Raw genomic sequence first — 24,917 nt, forward strand, 5'->3', positions numbered from 1 at the left:
GGCTCATGTTTTGGATGCAAGGATGCAAGGTAATTTATATGGTCCAACCCCAAAACATACAAAAGTGTCTAAATGAAAAGTACCCATCCCACCCTTCCTGCTAGACCCACAGCTCTTTTCCTGGGGGTAACCAGTGTGACAATATTCCCATGCATCCTTTAAGAGATATCCTGTATGTATATTAGCCATTGTATATATATGTATCGTACCTCTTGTTGGAGCCCTGGTGGTGCAGTAGTTAAGTGCTCAGCTGCTAACCCGTTAGATTGGCGGTTTGAAACCACCAGCTGTTCCGTGGGAGAAAGATGTGGCAGTCTGCTTGCATAAAGATCACCGTCTTGTGGGAACCATGTTCTTGGGGAACATCTAGCTCAATTGGCGTAACATAGGTTATAAAGAAAATGTTCTACATCCTGTTTTGGTGAGTAGCATCTGGGGTCTTAAAAGCTTGCAATTGGCCAGCCATCTAAGATACTCAACTGGTCTCATCCCATCTGGAGCAAGACAAAATGAAGAAAGCCAAAGACACAAAGAAAAGATTAATCCAAAGGACTGTTGGACCACAAGTACCACAGCCTCCACCGGACTGAGTCCAGCAGAACTAGATGGTGCCCTGCTACCACCACTGACTGCTCTGACAGGGATCAAGATAGAGGGTCCCAGACAGAGCTGGAGAAAAAAATGCAGAACAAAATTCTAACTCTCTCTGTCTCACACACACACACACACACAGACACACACACACACACACACACACAAAGACCACAAAGACCAGACTTACTGGTCTGACAGAGCCTGGAGAAACCCGGAGAGTATGGCCCCCGGACTCCCTTTTAGCTCAGTACTGAAGCCACTCCTGAGGTTCATCTTTCAGCCAAAGATTAGACAAGCCCATAAAACATGAGATTAAATGGGCACACCAGCCCGGGGGCAAGGACAAGAAGGCAGGAGGGAACAGGAAAGCTGGTAATGGGAAGCCCAAGGTTGAGAAGGTAAGAGTGTTGACATGTTGGGGGCCGGGGGGGTGGTGGGAACCAATACCACAAAACAATATGTGTATTAATTGTTTAATGAGAAACTAATTTGCTCCGTAAACCCTCATCTAAAATACAATTAAAAAAATAAAAGGATTACAGCCTTGGAAACCTTATGGGGCAGTTCTGTTCAATATGATTGCTATGAATTGGGATCGACTTGAGAGCAATGGGTTTTTTTTTTTTTTTTTTGGAGGGGGGTTTATCTCCTGCTGTTACCAAAGAAGTGGCGTATTATGTATACACTTCACGTGAGTATATTTCTTATTAAATAAAATTTAAAAGTGAAAGTCCTGCACAAAAAAAGATGCTCAATAAAGAAACAAACAAAAAAAAAAACAAACCTGTTACCATCAAGTCAATTCCAACTCATAGCCAACCTGTAGGACACAGTAGAAATGCCCCAACGGGTTTCCACCCGGTGGATTGGAACTGTCAACCTTTTGGTTAGCAGCAGAGCTGTTAACCACTGTCCCATCACTGCTCTAAAAATTGTGTTTTTTGTTGGTACATCGACTGGTATTTTCTTAGGAGTTAAGAAGTCAATCTGCTTTGATCGCTTGGTGAATACTTAATCAGGGATCTATATTAGTTTCCTAGGGTTAAGCCCTTGACTACAGGCTGAAATGTTGGCAGTTCGAACCCACTTAGAGGCATCTCAGAAGAAAGCCCTGGAGATCTGCTTCTGAAAGGTCACGGCCTTGAAAGCTCTATGGAGCAGTCCTACTCTGCAAACACAGTGTCGGTGTGAATCAGAATCGACTCAACAGCAACCAACGACAGCAACAATAGGATTGCTAAAACAAAGTAGGTGGCTTAAAAGGAGAGAAATTTATTGTCTCATAGTTCTAGAGACTAGAAGTCCAAAATTAAGGTGTCAGCTGGAGCAGTTCCTTCTGCAGACTCTGAGGGAGAATCTGCTCCATGCTTCTCTCCAGCTTCTGCTGACAACCAGTGATGCTTGGTGTTTCCTGGCTTGCAACTGCATTGCTCCAATTTCTCCTCTGTCTTCACATGGCTATCTTCCCTTTGTGTCTTTCTCTATCTCTTCTTGTCTTTTATGACACTACTCATATTGGATCAGGACCTACCTACTCCAGTATGACTTCATGTTAACTGAAAACATCTTCAAAGACCCTATTTCCAAAAAAGCCACATTCACAAGTACTTGGGGTTAGGACTTGAACATAAATTTTCAGGGGACACAATTCAATCCATAACAGGATCTTAATCAGTACATGGATGTTGAAAAACCAGCTGCCATTGAGTCAATTCTGACTCATGGCAACCCCATGTGTGTCAGAGTAAAAGTGGTCTCCATAGGATTTTCAGTGGCTGATTTTTCAGAATTAGATCACGGGCTTTTCTTCTAAGGTGTCCACAGGTGAACTCGAACCTCCAACCTTTCAGTTAGCAGCCAAACATGTTAACTGTTTGCACGACCCAGGGATGCTAACCACTATATAAATTACCATCCTCTTCAAGAATCTAAGTTGAACAAATGCCCCACTTCACAGAGATAATGTTCCCTGGAGGGAGGGGAGTAGTGGGAGCCAGAGCTGGAAAGGTGGAGTCTATTTTGGCTTCTGAATCCTTGCCATGTATGCTGCCAACCACATTCAACACCGCATTTGTTGAATGTGGTTGGCACATTCAAAGAGTGAGAATTTAGGGGACAGATTCCCCTGGACATCAAAGAAGTGATGGGCTTGACAATTTATTTGTTCAAATGAACAAGAAATAGAGAATTATGTTAGCTTCAGTAGCAAAAAATGGCTGCTGCAACTATAATTCCCAACACTTAGGGCTTTTGATCTAAGAACAGACTGGCCATGTGATATTCACCATCATACAACTTTATCCGTTCATCCATCTTTTATTGGAAACCAGATGCTGGCAGAATGAAAGTGAGTAAGATGTGTGCCCCACCTTCAAAGGCTCACTGTATGAACAATAGGTCACTATATAATTCTAGTAGACCAGGAATCTTGTTGTTGTTAGGAGCTGTCGAGTTGAAAAGATGCCCAGTTCTGTGCCATCTTTGCAATCATTGCTACATTTGAGCCCATTGTTGCAACCACTGTGTCAATCCATCTCTTTGAGGGTCTTCTTTTTGCTGACCCTGAATTTTACCAAGCATGGTGTTCTTCTCGGGGAATTAGATCCTCCTTGTAACATGTCCAAAGTAAGCGAAATGAAGTCTTACCATCCTTGTTTCTAAGGTGTGCTCTGGTTGTACTTCCCCCAACACAGATGTATTCATTCTTCTAGCAGTCCATGGTGTATTCAATATTGTTTGTCAACACCACAATTCAAATGCATCAATTCTTCTCTGCTCTTCCTTTTTCATTACCTAGGTGACACCAGGAAGTTTACTAAGCTGAAAAATCCAAACTGCTTGCTATTGAGTCATAAGGCCACACGTGTCAGAGTAGAACCATGCTCCATTTTTTCAAGGTTTTTCAAGACTGTGACCTTCCAGAAGTGAAAGTACTTCTGGCTGGGTTCAGACTGCCAACCTTTCAGTTAGTAGTCAAACGCTGAACTGTTTGTGCCACACAGGACTCCAGGGTATTTACCAATGAGTGTATATTCTAAGTGGATTGGTAATTCTAGGAGGGAGATATTAGTTTCCCTGGTTAATAAATGTGATCAGCTTCTGCCTGAGTTCAAAAGGAGGGATAAAGTTTTGCTGAAAGTAAACCACTGCTGCTTGGATGTGCAACAGCTGGATGGAATGCAAACCTGATACAAGGTCAGCGGGGCCAAGATTAGAGGATTTGGGGTTTCACAGAGTTGGTACTCAGGCTTCTGGCTTCAAAGCCAATGCTCTTTTCAGTCACCTCTCCTTTGGAAGACAGCCCAGAGCTTTCGTAGCTGGCACCGTGGTTCGCTGGAGGCTGGTTGTGATACTGCCCCCTAGAGCAAAATATGTCATTCTTCCTGAACCAGAGACCTTCCTTCCATGTTTGGTAGAAATTGTCAGTGTCCATATCTGTTGTTGTTGTTAGGTGCTGTCGAATCAGTTCCTACTCAGAGCGACCCTATTGTATAACAAAACGAAGCACTGCCTGGTCCTACACCATCCTCACAATCGTTAATATGCTTGAGCCCATTGTTGCAGCCATTGTGTTCATCCATTTCATTGAGGGTCTTCCTCTTTTTTGCTGACCCTCTACTTTAGCAAGCATGATGCCCTTCTCTAGAGACTGGTCCTTCCTGATAACATGTCCAAAATATGTGAGACAAGTCTCACCATCCTCACATGTAAGGAGCATTCTGGCTGTACTTTTTCCAAGACAGATTTGTTTGTTCTTCTGGCAGTCCATGGGTATATTCAAATATTCTTTGCCAACACCATAACTCAAAGGCATCAATTCTTCTTTGGTCTTCCTTATTCATTGTCCAGCTTTTGCATGCATATGAAGTGATTGAAAACACCATGGCTTGGGTCAGGCGCACCTTAGTCCTTAAAGTAACATCTTTGCTTTTTACCACTTTAAAGAGGTCTTTTGCAGCAGATTTGCCTAATGCAATGCATCATTTGATTTCTTGACTGCTGTTTCCTTGGGTGTTGATAGCGGATCCAAGTGAAATGAAATCCTGGATGATTTCAGTCTTTTCTCCATTATCATGATGTTGCTTATTGGTCCAGTCATGAGGATTTTTGTTTTCTTCATGTCGAGGTGTAATCCATACTGAAGGCTATAGTCTTTAACCTTCATCAGTAAGTACTTCAAGTCCTCTTCACTTTCAGCAAGCAAGGTTGTGTCACCTGCATAACGTAGGTTGTTAATGAATCTTCCTCCAATCCAGATGCCCTGTTCATCTTCATATAGTCCAGCTTCTTGGACTATTTGCCTAGCATATAGATTGAATAAATATGGTGAAAGGATACAACCCTGACACACACTTTCCTGACTTTAAACTACACATTATCCCCCTGTTCTGTTCAAATGACTTCCTCTTGATCTATGTTCAGGTTCCTCATGAGCACAATAAAGTGTTCCAGAATCCCCATTCTTTGCAATGTTACCCATAATTTGCTATGGTCCACACAGCTGAACGACTTTGCATACTCAATAAAACACACAGGTAAACATCTTTATGGTATTCTCTGCTTTCAGCCAGGATCCATTCGACATCAGCAATAATAGCCCTCATTCCACATCCTTTTCTGAGTCTACCTTGAATTTCTGGCAGTTCCCTGTCAATGTACAGCCGCAACCACTTTGGAATGATCTTCAGCAAAATTTTACTTGGGCGTGATATTAATGATATTGTTCAATAATTACCGCATTCAGTTGGATCACCTCTCTTTGGAATAGGCATAAATATGGATCTCTTCCAGTTGGTTGGCCAGGTAGCTGTCTTCTAAATTTCTTGGCATAAATGAGTAAACACTTCCAGCACTGCAACTGTTTGTTGAAACATCTCAGTCAGTATTCTGTCAATCCCCGGAGCCTTGTTTTTCACCAATGTCATCAGTGAAGCTTGTACTTCCTCCTTCAGTATCACCAGTTCTTGATCATATGCTACCTCTCGAAATGACTGAATGTCAACCAATTTTTTTTGGTACAGTGACTCCGTATATTCCTTCCAAAAGACTAAATGTCCACCTAGCTTAGTCTTTTCAAGTTGAATATCCCTCGTCCCTTTAATGGTTTCTCTCAGGGCATTATTGTGATCACCTTCAGCTGACGTATTATGGTTTGTGAAGCTTACAGGCACGGGGCATTGGTGGTTCAGCGGTAAAATTCTCACCCTTCTTGCAGGAGACCTGGGTTTGATCCCAAGCCAATGCCCCTGTCTCAGGCTGGGTTCTCTAGAGAAGCAAAACCAACATAGCATACAAATATACATAGAGAGACATTTATATTAAGAAAATGACTCTCACAGTTACAGAGGCTGGAACATGGGTCAGGCTGGAGGCTTCTCCTGATTCACTTACCCACAGCGGCTGGCTAGCCCAAGATCAGCGAGTCAGATAGCAGGACTCTGGCTCACAAGCTGAGAAGAGTAATGAATCCCAAGATCAGCAGGCAAGATGGAAGGTAAGCTGCTAGGTCAAGTCCAAGAAATGAAAGTCAGACGAACAGGAGCCAGTTGCACGATCCAGTGTGAACAAAAGCCCAAGAGCCTTGCCAGAAAGTCCACCTGGTGTTGGATGCAGGCCACATCCCTACGGAAACTCTCTTTCAACTGCTTGGCTACTCACAGCAGATCTCATCATGCAGGTGACCACAGTCTATCAGATCTCATCATGGAGGTGAGCACATCAGTATACATCTGCCAAACTATATCATAACTGCCAAACCCCTGAAGAACATGGCCCAGCCAAGTAGACACACAACCTTAAGCGTCACAGCCCCTCATGCGCAGTGACAACCTGTCTGTCTGTGGAGGCTTGCATGTTTCTATGATGCTGAATAGATTTCACCGGAGCGTCCAGACTAAGATAGGCTAGGAAAAAAGACCTGATGCCCTACTCCTGAAAAATCACCCCCCAAAAATTCTGTGGATCACAAATCCTGTGGATCAGTTGACCTGCACTGATCAGTTCATTCTGTTGTGTGTGGGGTCACCATGATTAGGGGTCAACTCAAACTCAACTTAGCGGTCATGCTCCCTCTGTGATCTGGACACAGTGCTTGGGAGATCTAAATGTACAAGTTCTTAAGCAGCCTCTGAGTCTCTTTTTCCAAAGTATCAAACTGGTCGTCTTAGTTAACTAGTGCTGCCATAACAGAAATACAGTACTGCAAATGCATGGCTGTAAAGAATAGACATTTATTGTCTCACAGTTTGAGAGTCTGGGCATCCAGATCAGAGCATCTACTGTAGAGGAGGATCCTTCCTTGTCCATAGCCCCAGGCGTTCCTTGGCGTTCCTTGCCTTATAGAGAGATCTTCACATGACATCTCTTTTTCCCCTGTGTGTGTCTCTCTGTGTCTGTACTCTCCTTACAAGATACCACTTACAAGGAATTAGATTTAGAATCCATCCTACTCAGTTATGATCTCATTAACAGAACAAAAGAAAAATCCCGCTCCCAAACACAGGCACAGGGGTTAGGTCTTCAGCATCTTCTTGGGGACACAATTCAATCCAAAATATTGCCCTAAAGGTTAAACCTATCTTGAATATATTTTAAGAAAACTTTCTCCATTCTTGAATACGTTTTAATGAAAATAATCTTTTTTATCCACAAAAATACACTTTCAATATTCTCTAAATATTGACTGAGAATTTTGTATCCAGTAACGGGAAAATATGTTCTTATTCTTAATTCTGAAATGGTGGGTAAAGAAATAGAAAAAATTTATCTGTCTTTAGCCATTGGATTGTGAGGGTCTTGAAAGCAGGGACTTGTTCTTGCTCAACTGTGTGCTTCTGGCTCCCAGCAAAGTATCTGGCTCAGTGTAGGTGTTTAATTTTTAATCAACAAACATAGTGCTGCTACAAGGCAGATGCAGTTTGAAATGCTTCATAAACATTAACTTATTTAATCCTCATAATAACCCTACGAAGATGAAACTAATGTCATACTATCTGTTGTAGGCTGGGTTCTCTACAGAAGCAAAGCCAGTGAAGTGTCAACATATATAGAGAGAGAGAAAGAGAGAGAGAGAGAGAGAGATTTATATTAAGGAAATGGCTCACACATTTGTAGAGCCTGGAAAGTTTCAAGTCCCTGGGTCAGGCTGGAGATTTCTCCTAAATCATGTAGCTGCAGGGGCTGGAAAATTCCAGGATTGACAGGTCAGACAACAGACTGCTGGCTCACAGACTGCATTTGCTGACAAATCCCAAGATCGGCAGGTAAACTGCTAGCTTAAGTCCCAAGAACCAGAGGGCAGTTGAACAGGATCCAGCTTCAGGATCCAGAGTGAGCAAAAGGCTGTGAGCCTTGCCAGAAAGTCCATCTATATTGGATGCAGGCCACGTCCCCCGAAACTCCTTTTTAACTAATTGGCTACTCAAAGCCGATCTCACCATGGAGGTAATCACATTATATTGGATCTCATCATAAAGGTGATTACATCATCATATGACGGCCAAACTACATCATAACTGCCAAACCACTGAGAATCATGGCCCAACCATTGACACACAACCTTAACGATCACACTGTCTTAGTTATCTAGTGCTGCAATAACAAAAATACCCCAAGTGGATGACTTTAACAAACAGAAATTTATTCTCTCACTGCTCAGGAGGCTAGAAGTCCAAATTCAGCGCGCTAGCTCTAGGAGGAAGTTTTTCTCTCTCTGTCAGCTCTGGAGGAAGGTTCTTTTCATGAATCTTCCCCTGGGTCTAGGAGCTTCTCAGCACAAGGACCCCAGTCCAAAAGACTCTCTCCACTCTTGGTTTTTCTTGCTTGGTGGTAATGCTGTCCCTTCCTTCTCTGCTTACTTCTCTCTTTTATACCTCAAAAGAGATTGACCCAAGATACAACCTAATCCTGTAGATTGTGTCCTGCCTAATTAACATAACTGCCTCTAATCCTGCCTCATTAATATCACAAACCAAAAAAAAAAAAAACCAAACCAGTTGCCATCCAGTCAATTCTGACTCATAGACATCCTATAGGAGAGAATAGAACTGCCCCATTGAGTTTCCAAGGAGCAGCTGGTGGATTTGAGCTGCTGAACTTTTGGTTATCAGCCAAACTCTTAACCATTGTGCTACCATGGTTCCATTAACATCATAGAGGTTAGGATTTACAACACATAGGATAATCACATTAGATCACAAAATGATGGACAACCACGCAATACTGGGAATCACAGCTTAGCCAAGATGACGTTCATTTTTGGGGGACTCAATTCAATCCGTAACACATATTCATGTCACAGATGTGGAAACTGAGGCACAGAGGGGCTAAGCAACTTGCCTAAGGACTTAGAGGTAGTGGCAGAGCTGGGATTCAAACCCAGGCTGTCTGACTCCCGCCTCCTTGTTCTTGTTCCCAGTCACTCTGCTCTGCTGCCTTCATCGATGCTGAATGAGAACACGATCATTGAATTGATCCATGAGGGATGCTTTCGTAACGGAGGTCTTTAATTTTATTTATTCTCCAAATATTTAATGAGTGCTTAGTATGTGTCTAGCATCCTGAAAGAAATTTTGGAGAAATACAAAGACCCATAGGAAGTTTCTAATTTTGGCAGGAAGGAAACCCACACTCACACGATTAGCATTACTGAACATATTGTTATACTAGTAGTTTCCACGTAGTGTTAGAGGAATTCAGAAGAAAGAATTATGTGAGATTATGAAGGGACTATGGGTCAGACAGATCCTAGGAGGCTCCCGTGATTCCTGCTCCTGTTGTTCACAATCTGTGTAATCCCTTTCCAGTGAATGTGGATGGGATCTTTGACTTTCTTCCAAAGGTGAACAGGTTTTCCAGGTGTAGTTAAGTTCTTAAATCAATTGATTTCGAGTCAGGCCCTGTGTGGGCCCGATTTAATCAGGTGAATGCCCTTAAAACGAGGACTAGGCCCTCCCTGAGCTGATAGACTCTTTGTTGGCTTGATTAAGTGAGCAGCAATGTTGGAGAAGACCACCTGACAAGGCACCGAGGGCAAGCCCAAGGGCAGCCTCACAAGGAAATAAATTCTTTCAACAACCTGAATGAGCTTGGAAGCTGATTTTTCTTCACCTCCAGTTGAGAACACAGCCTGCCCTCCTTGATTGCAGCCTTGTGAGACCCTGAGCAGAAGATCAATCCAGCTAAGCTGTGCCTGAACTCCTGATCCACAGAAACCGTGAGATAGTAAATGAATATTGCTTTAAGCTGCTACATTTGTGTAAATTGTATTCTTGAGAGTACAATTTACACAGATTTACTCTCAGGAATCAGTTGATATGGGGGAGAAGGGAAACCTCTCTCTGTGGCTACTCTGGTTCCCAGGTTTTGCGAATAGGGATGGAGAGAATTAAGCTGCAATTGATAGAAATAGGTGGGTCAAGAGTAGCAACCAGTCTGAGCCGGGAAAAGGAAGATGATGACTTCAGTTTTGATTTCGGAGAAAATACCAGCCAATGCCTGTAGTCGGCCGGAGTTTGAGAGTGGAATTGTGGTGAGAATTTGAGTCTGAAGGGAAATTTGGTCTTCATCAGCATTGAGGTGACAGGTGAAGTCCTGAGAATAAAACGGTCCTCCAAAAGAGGTTCAGAGAGATTGGAGAAGGAAAATGAGGACTAGATCTTGGGGAAAGGCCACTGATGGGCTTGGGATAAGAGGGGAGAACCAGATGTAGGAAAACCAGGCCATGTGTAGAGTCAAAGATCCGTTCTGTTTGCTGGATATTCCATTTTTCCCTCCAAGTGTAAATATAATGCAACGTCTAAGAGACAGGTTAAATATCTGGGTCAATATCACATTAATAGCTAGTGGAGGATGGATTCGAACTGAGATCTCACATCAAAGCGCCGGATCTTTCCGCTGCACATTTAATTCACTCTAAATTTCTAAAAGAGAGTAAGATGGATACGTGCAGGCCAGAAAAGCTGAACATGGAATGACCCTCCCGAGTCTCAGAGGGGCCCTCTATCCTCTCTGCCGCCAGCAGAGGGCGCAGGAGCTCAGGCTTCGTGGGCCGAGGCGTGCGCATGCGCATGCGCAGCCGCGCTCGCCCCTTGCTCGCTCCCGTGCGCCGGGCCGGCGGGGGCGGGGCACGCAGTGCGCGCGGCCGGGGGCGGAGCGGCGGCGGCGGCTGCAGCGGCGGGTCTGCGGAGTGGAGCCGGCACCGGGCTCTCGGTAGCGAAGCGCCGTCGGTGCCGAGCCTGCCGCCCGCCGCGGAGCCATGGAGATCGGCACCGAGATCAGCCGCAAGATCCGGGTGAGCGCCGGCCGGCGCCGGCCGGGGGAGGGAAGCGGGCCCCGGGCTGGGCCGCGGAGGGCAGGCGGGCGCGCGGTTGTCAGGAGTAACGGGGGCGGTGGGCCCGGCCTGGCCGTCGCGGCCTGGCCGCGCCGGGCGCTCCCGTCGGGCCGCGGGCCGGGGAGCGGCGCCTCCTCGCCCAGGCCACCTCGGGCCTGGGCGCAGCCGCGGCCTCGGACTGCGCGGCCGGGTGCGGGCGGAGAAGGAGCCCTCGGGAAACGGAAGGACGCGTGCCAGCCGGTGAGAGCCGCTCCGGGTCTGCGGCGGGAGGGGAGCGCGGCGGGGCGGGAGGGGGGCCGAGGCGCCTCCCTGCCGCCGAGGGGCAGCAGGAGCTGTGCGCGCCGTCGAAGTTGTGCCTGCGCTGCAGAATCGGTCTTGATTTGTAAGACTCACCTTTCTCATCTGCACGTTTTTTCCTCCCCTTAGAGTGCCATTAAAGGGAAATTGCAAGAATTAGGAGCTTACGTTGGTAAGTTTTTTGTTGTTCTAGTCGCTGTTAGCCAAATATAATTTAGAGTTTGCAGCCAAGTGAATTTTAGGGAATGCGTTTTTCCCATGGTGTTTTTGGAGAAAGCCCTAGTGTCTTTTCAGATCTTATTTTTTTCACACCGCTTCCTAATCGGGCGTTTGGAAATTGTTTGGCTACCTCTGTTAAGGTTCTATCATGTTTTCTTCAATGTTTCTCCGGTTTTATTTTATTTTTCCTAGTTTCATTTCCTTGTCTTGTTTTCAGAACTATTATTTTGTATATGAATGGTGGAGGCTTTCTGGCTTTTGCCTCTAATCGTTCAGCGAGTTTTATTTTCAGATCACTTTATTTTCTTCCTGCCCTTTTCTCTCTCACCTTGAGACAGTGACGTTTCCTCTCTCTCATTCTTTTGTGGTTTATAATTTGAGTGTTTACTCTGGGCCAGTTACTGTGCTTAACCGATGTATATTCATTAATGTGGTAATCGCCAGGAGAACATTGGAAGGTACGTGATAACATACACAATTATACAAGCGAGGAAACAGACTGCATACCTACTTAAGCAAGACTGGGTGTATTTGGCTCCAAAGCCGGTTCAGCCTATAAAAATAATAACTACCACTTATAAGGGCAATTATTAAAGTGTGGGAGACCCCAAGGGTGTCTGAGATCAAAGCTATTTTCATTGTAATATTAAGAAGGTACTCGTCGTTTTCACTATATTGATACTTGGACTGTGCACAAGCAATGGTGGGTAAAATTGTTGGTGTCTTAGCTTGCATCAAGATAGTGACACCAAACTCTTACTGGAAATCGTATTATTCATCTCCCTGCACTTGCAGTTAAAACAGAAAGAACCAATTTCACTTAAGAATGTCATTAAGTAAGCAGTAGCAATGTTTTTTAAACCCTGGCCTTTGAGTACACCTCTTTAATATTTAGTGAGTAAATACGAAGTACTCCGGAAGCACTAAAGTATGCTTTCTTATGAAAAAAGTTCTGTGTGATTGTTTGAGTGGAGAACTAAACTAGTCGCATTTGAATGGAATGTCATTTTTTAAAATTTATTTGTTGAGAATATGCACAGCAGAATGTAACCAATTCAGCGATTTCTACATGTACAGTTCAGTGTCATTGATTACATTTTTCGGGTTATGCAACCATTTGTTGTGGGAATTGAATCGAGTTCTTGCTTCTCACTGGTCAAGAATGAGCAGGTAAGGCACGAAGAGTTTTCCACATGAGTAAAGCTTTATTGGAGAGGCTTGCAAGCGGGGACGGGTAGGGCTTAAGCTACATACACTAACCCATGTCTCACAGAACAAAAGACTTGCCTGGGTTTTTAAAAGTTCTTGGGTGGGAAAAGATTCATGTTTATTCACAGGCATAGGCGGGGATACGTTAATTACGGTGTATGCACAGCAGCTTTCTAAGATGGCTCCTGTCCAGGAGGCCTCTGGGATTCATAGCAGGACTTATTATGGGGTGTCCACCTGAGCAGTCTCTCACTCCCTGAGTTTGATTTCCTGGCTGCTGCTGCAGCCCCTCACTGCCCTGGTGGAAAGTCACACGGCGTGGAAAGTCACACAGCGGTCACAGGTGGATGTTCTGAGTATGTCCTTGGGGCTGGTTTTCTTCAGCTGCTTCTGAAAGACAACTTTAAAGAAGTTTGCAGGCTATTTTCTGATACCCTGCCCCATTGTTCTGGGGACTGGCTTCGTTTCTTCGCAGTGGTCTGTTTCCTGTACTTTGCTTGGAGATCTGGGGGCTCCTCTGTTCCCTGTCTTGCACCCCACCCCCCCAGCCGCCGGAGACTTTAAACCCATAAATCTTTATGGGAATGTGGATGGAGATCTTTGCTTGTATGACTTCTTCATGCTGGACTGGGGCATTGTCTCTTGCTGCCTGATTTAAATTAGTGCACACTCTTGGGACCCTCTTGTTGGGGAATCACTTGGTAGCCTTGCATGACCAGGAGCTTGGCTTGAAGTTGTTGTAACGTGGCAGATATGAACTTTATCAAAAGCTTAAACAGGCAGGGGCTGAACATGAGTGGCTGTGGCTGCATTGTATACTGTTGTCCTGGTCAAGGTTCCAGACACTATGGTGGTAACTCTTGTGGCTAGGAGTACCAATGGTACCCGCCTTGTCTGGTGCAAGACTCCACTGGTGCCCTGGGTAGGAGTGGACATAATGCAGGGTGCAAGGCAAGATAGAGCAAGAAGAGTGTGGGCTTGGTTCTAGGTGCAAATGTACCACAGTCCCGGTGGGGTGGGGGGCACGTTATTACTATATTTTCTGAGGACTCTACATATAGCATTTCATATGGACTGAGTTTTAAATCCCCTGTAGTGGAAGCCCTAATTCTCATGAGGGCTGTGGTACTAACATAATCCACGGTTCCTGAGTTTTTTTGGCACAGCTTTGCCGATGTCCTTTTTAGAGTTCGATTCATCTTTTCTTCTTTTCCTCAGGACTAAGGATGCCAGGCTGTGTGTCTGTGAATGCTGGGCCCTTGTCAGGTTGTAGTGACCTTGGTAGTCCAAATCGGGGAATTATTTCTTTTCCACTTTTAAAGCCTTTTCAGTTCCAGTGGGAAAGGCTTCTACCCATCCAGTGAACGTATCTACAAACACCAACAGGTATTTTATTCCTTGCTTGGATGGCATAACAGTGAAGTCCATTTGCCAGTCCTCCCCTGGCTACGTACCCCAGTGTTGGACGGGTCTAGCCAGAGGTGGGGGTATAGGGTGGCTTTGTGGGCTGTTCCTCAGACAGATCTCACAACTGTTGGTAATTTGTTTAACTACTTTGTGTAGCTCTCTTTGTTTTACACATTTAGGTAGTAGTCTCAAGAGGGTGTCTCTGCCATGGTTTGTAGCATCATGAAAGGTTTTTACTATTGCCCATAATAAATACTCAGGCACATATGATACTCTTTCATACTTAATCTATCTTGTCGCATCATAAAAAAAACCCTTTCTTTCCTTTTGCCTTTTTAAGGAATGAGGGCCATTAATTGTGATGTCTATGCCATCTTTGCAGCAGCTTTAGCGGCCAAATTGGCCTTGAGATTCCTCACTGAATAGGCTCAGATACTCCGAGGCGTGGTAAAACGGTGGCAGGGTTCAAAGTTTGGCACACCTGTAAGTTTAACTCTGGGGTTTCTAGAAGGAGGGCCCAAAAAGGGTAGAAACCAAGTAATAGAGGGGAGTGCTTCTCGTACTGCCCACCATGTATCTTGGCCTCCCCTTCTTTTGTTTTTCAGTCTCATACTGTTTTTTTCTTTACATTCTCTGGCCCTCCTCACAGAAAAGGGGTAAAGTAAAGTTCCTTACTTTAGGTTTTCCGTCAACCCCAATGACTGTACAGTCACGACTGGAGAGTGGGCCAGGATTTTGGGTTAAAACAGAGAAGGTAGCTTCTGCGTCTAGGAAAATTCAATCTGCTTACCTCCCATGTTGAGAGTAACCCAAAAGCTCTGCTGGGGAAAGAGTGATGGTCTTCTGGCAGGGAGCGGAGTGGACCTCTGGGCCTTGTCAACAGGGCAGCTCTTCCTCTTCCTCTGAGAGGGACATTAGGTGATGTGAGCCTGCCTGGACTGGCCTCCAGGGGAGGTCAACTGGGTGCCATGTTTTTGGACGCTCAGGGCACTCTGCCTTCTCATGGCCTCTCTCTTTTTGCAGTACCCATAGTGGTCAGGGTCCCTACTCACCAGCCAATGAGGAAATTCTTGTGGAGGTCTTGGTCTTCAGGATTCTGTAGGGTTACCTCGAGGTGGGCCCTGAAGTGCTACTGCCAACAGTCAGGCCTTTTTCTTCTTTTTATCCTCCGCTGCCAGGTCCGTGTTGTTAAATACCTTAAAGGCTTCCTCAACCAGTCGTGAGAATGGAGCTTGGGTCCTGCCTCTATATTTTGCAGTTTCCTTCTAATATCTGCTGCAGACTGGGTAATAAAGTATATAGCTAGCAAAGTCTTTTATTCCAGGCTCTCAGGGTCAAAAAAAAAAAAAAAAAATTTTTTTTTTTTCCCTCAGTGTCAGTGTTAGTATATTTTCTAAAAGCCTCAATCAGCTTGATGAGGAAGACTGCTGGGTTCTCCTCTGCTGTCTGGGTAATTTCTTCCACCGTATCATAATTAACAGGCTTGGCTACATACTTCTGTATCGCACCTACGACACCTGTAACTAAATGGCTCTTTCCTTACCATCCCCATTGTAACGCCAATTCGACCCTGCATCGGGGACTGCTTCTTCTCTCGGTCTGAAAATAACATGTGTTGGTTGTGGGCGGTTAGCATCATCTGCCTGTTCTCTAGCCTTAGCCAGGGTCTTAGTCTTCTCATCTGTGCTACAATCGTGAGTTAAAATGGCCATCACATCTGCCCAGGTCAAATTATGTTCAAGCTGAGTTTCATGAACTCGTCCTTAAACCTCTCAGGGTCTTTTGACACACTCTTTAACTTTTCTTTGCACTGGCTTAAGTCTGAGACTGAAAATGGCACTTGAACCCAGGTTGTGCCCCTAGCCCCATAGTGATCTTTAAGAAATTTATCATAAGTAGGAATTTTCGTTACCATCCATACCCTGAGTGTTGGTCCAGTGGGCTTCTTTTTGACTCTTGTTTTACAGTGGGTAATGAATTTAACGTTATCTTTCTAATATTTACCATGAATGTTTAAAGATAATCCTGAAGTTCTCAAAATGTACTGTCTGTGCATTTATCAATCTAAACAAGAAATTGTCCAAGTAAATTCGCTACCATTTGAAAAGGGATCGTCTAAACTAGTGTGGGTGGATATATCACATAAAAAACATATGTAGAAGGAACACATCAAGTTTGTCTAGGGGAAACAAAATAAAGAAAAACTTATATGTGACAACCAAGTTTTCATTAGAGAATTCATGATTAGCAAGATAATACAGGATGGGCTTCTCCTGTTGGAGATCTTCAGTTAATCTGTTCAAAACTAAGTGTTCTGTCTGAGGGCAAGCTGCCCCTCCTTGGTTTACTTATTAACAGTCATGGGTCACTTACTCAGAAGCAGAAGTGGAATCTAAGACAAAATTGAGTCTGAGCCATGAGGTTGATCTCCTCTGAGAGCTTGATTTCTTTAAGATACATAATTTTCTGCATAAGCAAGAGGGTAGGAGTTTGATTACAAACGTTAGGTATTTTATACAACATTGTCTTTAAGGCTGATTAAACCAATTTCTGATTTACTGTAAACATAACTCTATTGAACTTTGGAGTCAGTTTTTCAAAACAGACTGAATTCTTCAAAACAAAGTGTGAAGCTCAGAGTAAAATGGTCTTGTTAGTTTATCTGGATTATTGTTTGACTCAAAGTGGCTTTCAGGAATCAGTTTTTTTTCCCCTCAAAGTTTGAGGTTCAGAAGGACACCCAAAGGCAGTGGCCTGTGTGGGTTGTCTCAACCTCTAAGAAAGCCAGAAATCTGGATTTTAAGAGAATAACTCTTTTATGGTTCTTCTTTTGGATCATGATCTTTTTATAGAATCTTTTGATCAAAAATATTCAATAAATTGGGCACTGTCTGGTTTTTAAGATCTCAGGCACCATACAGCAAATCAGGAGGTAGAATAGAAACACTAATATTAGGCCAGTTGTATGAAATAACCAATGAAACCATGACCCTCAGGCCTTTGAACCAAGGCAACAAATCTCATGAGGTGTTTGTTCACTCGTAAGCAGCATCAGTAACTGCTTTTCGTGTGTGTACCTCAGCAGCAGCTACATTCTGCCAAACCTAAGATTGCGTATTAATACACACACAGCAACGTTCATCTGTTAAGGCACAAACTGTTCCTTTAGAGAACTGCTAGGAAATCTAATGATATTCTAATTTGTAAAATCATAGTTCAGATTTCAGACACTTTTCTGGTTATGATATTTATAACTTTAAGTTTGTGAACAGGAACTTCTAATTTAAGAGTTACAGTGTCTAAACTTACTAGTTAGATAATTTAGGAGAAAAGAGGAATATGATTTCTTATCTCCAGAAAGTAGAACCTTAAAGCATTTTTTATTTACAGGAAGACTTCAAAAACATCAGCAATATTCCCACATAAAACCCATAGTATCATTTTGTTTACTCAGTCTTATGTAGTTAATTTCTTTCTGTTCCATGTGATACTGGATCAACCGCAGTCTGAACCCACTAGCATCTGCATAACAGAACTGGAAATTTTAATTGAGTCTAGTCACAGTCTCTTTCTTAAGTCTAATACAGCCCATCCTTTTTGTTGAGATGTTCTGGTCAAACGTTTTCAGAAAATCAGCAAAGTAAAAACTTACCTGTAGTTGACAAAACTTGATATGGTCATGATTAATTTATAAACATAATTCTTAATGGTGAAAGACCTGATGGAAGTTAATTACAAGCACAATGCAAAGACCAAATAAAATCAGTTAAGAAAAAAAAAAAAACTTAAGATAAAAATATTTCTAATAATAGCCATTAACCATATTTTTAAAGAACTTCAGATGTAACACAAAATAATCCCGAGACACAACACTGTACAGTCAGGATATGCCAGGAACGTACCAAGATTATCAAGTCTCTAAGTACCTGAATAGTAATAAAAATAACTTCATAGGTAAAGGATGTGAATTCTTTAATCAAGCCATTGGCTTTAATGGTGTTGGATTTGAAAAGTAAATGTGAAATTTGCAACCAAGTTAGCAATAAATAATGATATGTGTTTGCTGTCTAATATTAGGCAAGAACACAAAAGAAAATATAAATTTTAACCCAAAGAGAAAGAATCAGGCGCTTCTCATGATTTTAACAACACGTTCTATGTAATTTATAACATGTTAAATAAACCTTTTTAGCACTCTGTCTTCATAAAAAATTTTTTATGGCTTTCAGACTTGTCAGAAGTTTATCATAAGTTGCCAAGAAACAGTACTTCAGTTATTTAACCAAAGATCTTAAAAACCTTGGTTTTTTCTTCCTAAAGCCATGTGGCCTGATCTCTGACCCAGGAATCTTACTCTAATGACAGACTGAACCTTTGTCTTTGAAGCACATTACATAAAGAAGAGATTAACTCTTTAACTCGGTAATCAAAGAAAATTTTAACAGCGAGAAACCTAATTCTTTGTTTTATGTGTTATTCAACGTCAAAGCTCTTAACAGTCTCATAAATTGAACTGTTAGTGAGACAGGTAAAGTTTTTGACCATTATCAAGTAAATTTTTTTTTTTAAATAAACGTAAACATTCTTTGTTGCATACCTTTTATACTACACCCCTTTAAGTGGCAAAAAATGAACTCATTAGTTGACCCAGATATACACATGTATGTATCCTTTCTCTTGTGGTTTAAAAAGCAAAAAGCATATAAGCTTAAATTATGATGACTATCTGTTAACTCATTTTAACGTCAATAAGTTACCTAAAAGGTCTTAGAAATTATTTTAAGGGTGTATACGATAAAACATAACTAATTGAAATAAAGTTTCTTTAAATATTTCCAGTTTTCATTTGACGTTTACTATTTCTCATATTTTTCCAATCTAATTTTTATCAACTCACTTTGGAAATCACAAAGTCTCTGTTCAGCTGACTAATTCACTTATATGAATATAATCTTAAGTCTCTGGGTACTGTTGGAAACATTTTTCCAGGCCATTTCAGGCATGCTCATTGTGATTTCTGTTTGACCTTGGCAGTGGAGGGCTGGGGGCTGAGGAGGCCTGATCTTGCCCTTTTAACACTGGGTTAGAAGACAGGATTTTTTTTTTTTTGAAGACAGGATTAGCCCATTCTGACTCATTTACATATGTTTAAGTTGATGGAGGCGTTTTGAAAGGCTCTTTACCCAGTAAATACCAAAGCTCTTTAGCGATTTTGTAAATGAATCTTACCAATTCTTGGCTAGGGAGACTGGGGGCTGGAGGGATTCATCCCAGTTCATTTGCATATGTTTTAAGTGCACCTAGACATTTTGAAAGACAAAAGATAATTTCTCTTTTGCTGTTCTGGAACTGCTGCTTTTCTTTTAAGACAAAATTATCTTTTTTCTTTAAACCATCTAGAGCAAAAGATGACCAATTGCTCCGTAAACAGCCCAATCCATAAATTCTCAGGAGTCTTTATAAGCATGTTCTAATTTAATCTGAATTTCCTTTCACTAATTAATTTCTATGCAACACACACAAACTACAGATAAGATGCAGACAGAGGTGACCAAGGTAATCTTGCAGTCTCAACCTGCCAGACAGCTCTGGCCGTACATGAGACAAACGAACAGAAAGCACTCGGACTAGACAAGTCAGAAAGGAAAAGGGGGAACAAGGATGATCTTAGTAAGATCTAACACATTACTAGGAATATCTGAATCTCCACTTTGGTCTTCCAGATACTTCTTATCTCCTGTACCAAACAGAGGGGCTTCAATCTCTCAATCTAAACAGAGATGTCTACATCCATTCACCGGAAACGGTGAGCCATCTAGAGACAGACAATATCCAGACATGCAAAAATGACGCCTGAAACAAGTGGCTGGGCAAAAGGTCAGCTTGAGAGGAAAGGAAAGAGGAAAAGGGTCAGGCTGCAGTTCCCATCAAAGAGTGCACTTCCAGCAGACCAGAAATTCCCTACTCCCTGGGGTCAAAAAGAAGGCGTCCCTTGGTCCCTAGGGTCAGAAGACCTGTTGCATTGGGGACCCTCCGGGGAAGGCATGCTTTGGTCCCTAGGGTCAGAAAAACCGGTTGCATTGGGGACCCTCCGTTGACCTTTCAGTAGTAATTCTGGTGTGGCGCCCCCTAGCCCCTGAGGTTTAAGAAGGCATCTCTGGGTCCCTAGGCTTGGAAACCCATCACACTGGGGATCCTTCACCTTTCACTAGTGACTCCGGCCTCCACGGTATGAGACACCCATCCATGCGGGACTCCCGGGTAGCCTGACCCTTATCCACCACTTGGATTTCTATGAGTCCTTGTTATCGCGTTTCACGTTTCCAAGGAAAAACAGAAAAACAAAGTTTGCTTGGGACAAAAATAAAACTAAGGTTGGGTTGTGAGGAGTAAGGGGGAGAAGTCCTTACCTGGGGCGAGAAGAAATCAGTCTTGGCAGGTGCTTCGTTTGTCTGCTGGGGTCAGGCAGTTTTCCCCAGGCTGCCATGGGCCGGAGAACGAGACACAAAGGATTCCCTGTGCCTCCTGGCTCACCAGATTGTTGCCGGAATTGAATAAGGTTCTTGCGTCTTACTGGTGAAGAATAAGCAGGCAAGGCACGAAGAGTTTGCCACATGACCAAAGCTTTATTGAAGAGGATTGCAAGCGGAGATGAGGAGGGCCTCAGCTATGTTTACCCCTGTCTCACAGAACAAAAGACATGACTGGGTTTTTAAAAGTTTTGGGGCAGGAAAAGATTCCTGTTTATTCGTAGGCATAGGTGGGGATATGTTAACTACGGGTGTGCACGCAGCAGCTTTCTAAGATGGCTCCTGTCCCAGAGGCCTCGGATTCATAGCAGGACTTATTAGGGGGCGTCATGCCTGCTCAGTCTCTTGCTCCCCGAGTTCAATTTTGTGGCTGCTGCTGCAGTCCCTCACTGCCCCTGGTGGAAGGCCACACAGTGGTCACAGGTGGATGTTCTGTTTATGTCCCTGGGGCTGGTTTTCTTCAGCTGCTTCTGAAAGACAACTTTAAAGAAGTTTGCCCCGTTCTAGGGAATGGCTTTGTTTCTTCGCCCTGGCCCATTTCCTGTACTTTGTTTGCAGATTTGGGTTTCCCTCTGTTCCTCCTCTTAATTGATTACGTTGTTCAGGTTGTGTAACCATTCTCACCCTCATTTTCTGACTTGTCCCTCCCCCATTGACATAAACTCAGTGCTCCCTGAATTTCTTGTCTAATCTTTGGAGTTGATGTTGTAGATTTGATACCATATAGTTCTTAACGGAGCACAAAGCTCAAGGCAGACAGTCTTAACTAATTAAGCTAAGCTTTTGTTTGGTTTAAAGAAGATTTCAAGAGATATTTATGGTTTAAGGTTTAAAGAATATGTCAGGGCAATAGTTTTGGAAGTTCATCCAGCCTCAAAGACTCCAGAAAGTCTGGATTCCATGAGAATTTGGAATTGTGTTCTGAGTTTTCTCCCTTTTGATCAGGATTCTTATGTAAAATCTTTTTGATTAAAACATGTACTATAATTTTTAATTCCTAAGAAGGACTGAAAAACTGTGGTTATGTATGTACGCTTAGGTGTTTGGTAGAGAGTTTCTTGAAAGTGAGCAAAGGAAAGAACTGATAGTCTTTATTGCCAATGACAAAAGTTGAGCTTTCAAATGAAAATTAGAATTTTTTAAAATTTGTGTCTGCCTCCATGTTTAAAAACCTTCATGTTGAAATCAGTGGTGATATTGAGGAACGTGATTCTTTTTTTTTATTGTATAATGAAACATATCAACATGTCCACAGATTGTATAGCTTGTTTAACGAGTGGAAAACCTATTAAAGGTGCAGGTGGATCAGTGGGTTTTCGTGTAACGTTAAAAAAAGGTCCTTGGTGAAGTTTTAGCTTCCACATTGCAGCTAACTTCTATGAAACTACCAGTGGTCAAGCTTTAGTGTAGTATCACAGAAGAGTATCTCCATTACCTGAACAGGCTGTACAATACTCCTCTCTTTTCCAAATACACATGTGCTTGAGACCAGATTTTCTTCATGTTTTTCAATTAAAGCAACATATCACAACAGATTCAGAAGCAAAAATGAGAATCCAGTCGTTTTCTTTTAAGCCAGATTTTAAAGAAATTTGTGAAAATATGAAACAACAATCTTTGGGCTAAACCTTTTTTTTTATTTTTGTTTTGGAAAATATAGTTAATTTTCATGGAAATAATGTTGTTAACAGAATGGGTTTATTGTTAATGTGTACGCCTACTCCTCACTTACCGACTATCTAATTATCCAACATTTTGCATTTACGACAGTAGTAAAAAATTTAGTATCTGACTGTTTTGCACACTAACAGTATATGTCTGGCAGTAACCTTTTCATGACCAGTAGGACATATAGCACCCATCTACATTTTCCGCCTCTTGGGTCCAGAGGGATGTATGTGTCCCGCATAATATTTTGTGATCTGATATGGTCATCCTCCATCTTCACATGACACTGATCTCACATAACAACCTAGTTTTTGGAACCTAACCATGTCGGTAAGTGAGGAGTGGTTGTATTATTTTTGAATAAGTATCTTTAAGAATTCTTAACTTTAATTTCTACTGTGAATATCAATAAATCTAACCCACACAAACAGGAGGTCTTTGGAGTCTTTAATAGTTTTCAAGAAATGTAAAGGGGGTGTGAGACCCAAAAGTTTGAGAATTGTGAATTACGGGGTTCCTATCATGTACTGGGCGCATTTCATAAATTATCTGTTGTCAGAATTGTAAGGCTTTAACAGATGAGAAAATTGAGCACAGAGAGGTTAAAGATGAAGCTGAACCAGAATTTATTTATTTTTTTTATTCCTTTAACAGTTGATGGATGCCCCCTGTGTGCCAGGAACTTGCTTTGGATCAAAAAGAAATCCACAGAAAACTTACACTAAGAATTTTCTTTATTCTAGCACACGAAAGCACAAACATGTTCGAGTATAACTTCAATGTTATTAATGACTGCTATCATTTATACAAGGAGCCCTGGTAGTGCAGTGGTTAAGTGCTCAGCTGCTAACTGAAAGGTCAGGAGTTTGAACCCACCTAGTGGCTCGGTAAGAGAAAGATTGGCAGCCTTCTCCCCTAAAGATTACAGCCTAGAGAATCCTATGGGGCAGTTCTACTCCGTCACATTGGGTCGGTGTGAGTCAGAAATTGACACGATGGCACTGAACATCATCGTTTATACTCTGTGTACGTGGGGTTGCTATGAATCGGAATCCACTTGACAGCAACTGACAACAAAGTGATTTATCAAAAATTCCACATCAAGAATTTTGAGTTAGTTAAAAATCTGGGTAAAGTTTAACCTAATCTGAGATGGAAATGTAGTTGTCATAAAAATACGTGTTTTATAGTTTTCAAAGCATTTTTACTTAGCCTTTAAGGTTATGAAAACAGTTCTTCAGTAAGCACTTGAAATACCATTTTTAAGACATTGGATGGGATACAAAGGTGAACAACCCGTTTTAGAGATGGTTAGGTCTTCTGTGTGTGTTTGAAATGGAGCACCTCAGTGAGATGGCAGTTGTAATTCAGAACAGTCTTTCATTGACATTTTAGAAGTACGATCTTGAAAAAACCTTAAAAATTTTTACTGCAGTTATCTTTTCAGTATACTAATTTAAAATGAACCTGAGAAATCCTTCAGGATCCTGTAGGGCTATATCATGATGATATTTTACCTTTTTACTACGTCCTCGTTTCCCATTGCATATCTGCTGAGAAAAACCAAAACTAACCAAAGCAGTTGCTGTGGAGCCGATCCCAACTCAGCGCAGCCCCGTGTGTTTCAGAGGAGAACTTGCCTGGAGTTTCAGGGGCTGTGACCTTTCGGGAGTAGATTGCCAGGCATTTATTTTGAGGCTCCTTTGGGTGGATTTGAACTGCCAAGCTTTCAGTTAGTAGCTGAGTGCTTAACTCCCATCTACTGAGAGAACCACCTGTTGATTTCTAACAGCTTTATTGAGATAAAGTTTACGTGCATTAAACTGCACACGCTTAAAGTGTACACTTTGGTATGTTTTGATGTGTATGTACCCATGAAACCACTATAATCAGGATAATGAACATATCCATCACCCCTAAAAGTTTCCTGGGGCTGCTTTGTAATTCCATCCTTCCTACCCTTCTTTGCCCTCGCTTTGTACCCAAGCAACCACTGATCCCATTTTATAAAATTTTAGAAACTATGAACTAATACATAGTGACAAAAAGCCCAGTCTGTTTGTCTTCATCACTGACATCGTGAGGGAGAAAAATGGTCAAGGCTGCCAAAGTACCCACAATTTTTTGTCTGTTAACTTTTCCTGAATTGACTGGTGGCACATAGTAGGTTTTCAAGAAATTGTAGCATAAATCAGCTGCCAGGCTTATTTATCAAAATTGCCGGAAAGCATTGGGAGCCTTTTGATGATCTGCGTAGAGAACGTATGAGTGGGAATCGACTCGATGGCACTGGGTTTGGTTTTTGGTTTTATAGAGAACAATAAATGTGTACTTTTCCTTGGGGGCATCTTCTCACTTCATAATTTAAGTGTCCATCCGGCATTCTGATTTCTTTCTTTCCTTTCATAGATTGGGTTTTCTCAATATATTTGTGTCTTCTAGAACTGGATTTTTGGTATTTCTCCTTGAAACAGATGTCTGATAGTACTTCTGAAATGAACCTTTCTGCCTACATAGAAATACTATGAGTATTTAAGGTATTAAAGAAATCTAAGGGAGTTCTGAGTTTTTTGTGTGGGGGGGGGGGGTTAGGGTCCTGATGAGTGGCTTTTGCTTCCTTGTCTTTTTACTGTAGTGGGTTTGTTTCTTTATGTTTTTTGGTT

The 24,917-nt window shown here is 42.4% G+C and overlaps 1 protein-coding gene across 9 annotated transcripts in view; it reads left to right on the forward strand.

The window, feature by feature from the left end:
* Positions 1-10,757: 10,757 nt before the first annotated feature.
* The window catches only part of ZC3H14 (zinc finger CCCH-type containing 14), a 61,416-nt gene continuing 47,256 nt past the window's right edge, over positions 10,758-24,917 (forward strand). For all 9 annotated transcript variants that reach the window (XR_010323208.1, XM_064292839.1, XM_064292840.1 and 6 more), the window contains exons 1-2: positions 10,758-10,885; positions 11,351-11,393. Coding sequence is in view for 8 of the 9 variants with exons in the window: in XM_064292839.1 (XP_064148909.1) it covers positions 10,850-10,885; positions 11,351-11,393 (79 nt within the window). In the remaining variant the exon portion in view is untranslated. The remainder of the gene's footprint in view (positions 10,886-11,350; positions 11,394-24,917) is intronic.

Source organism: Loxodonta africana, chromosome 10 (genome assembly GCF_030014295.1).
Source record: "Loxodonta africana isolate mLoxAfr1 chromosome 10, mLoxAfr1.hap2, whole genome shotgun sequence".
Lineage (NCBI taxonomy): Eukaryota > Metazoa > Chordata > Mammalia > Proboscidea > Elephantidae > Loxodonta > Loxodonta africana.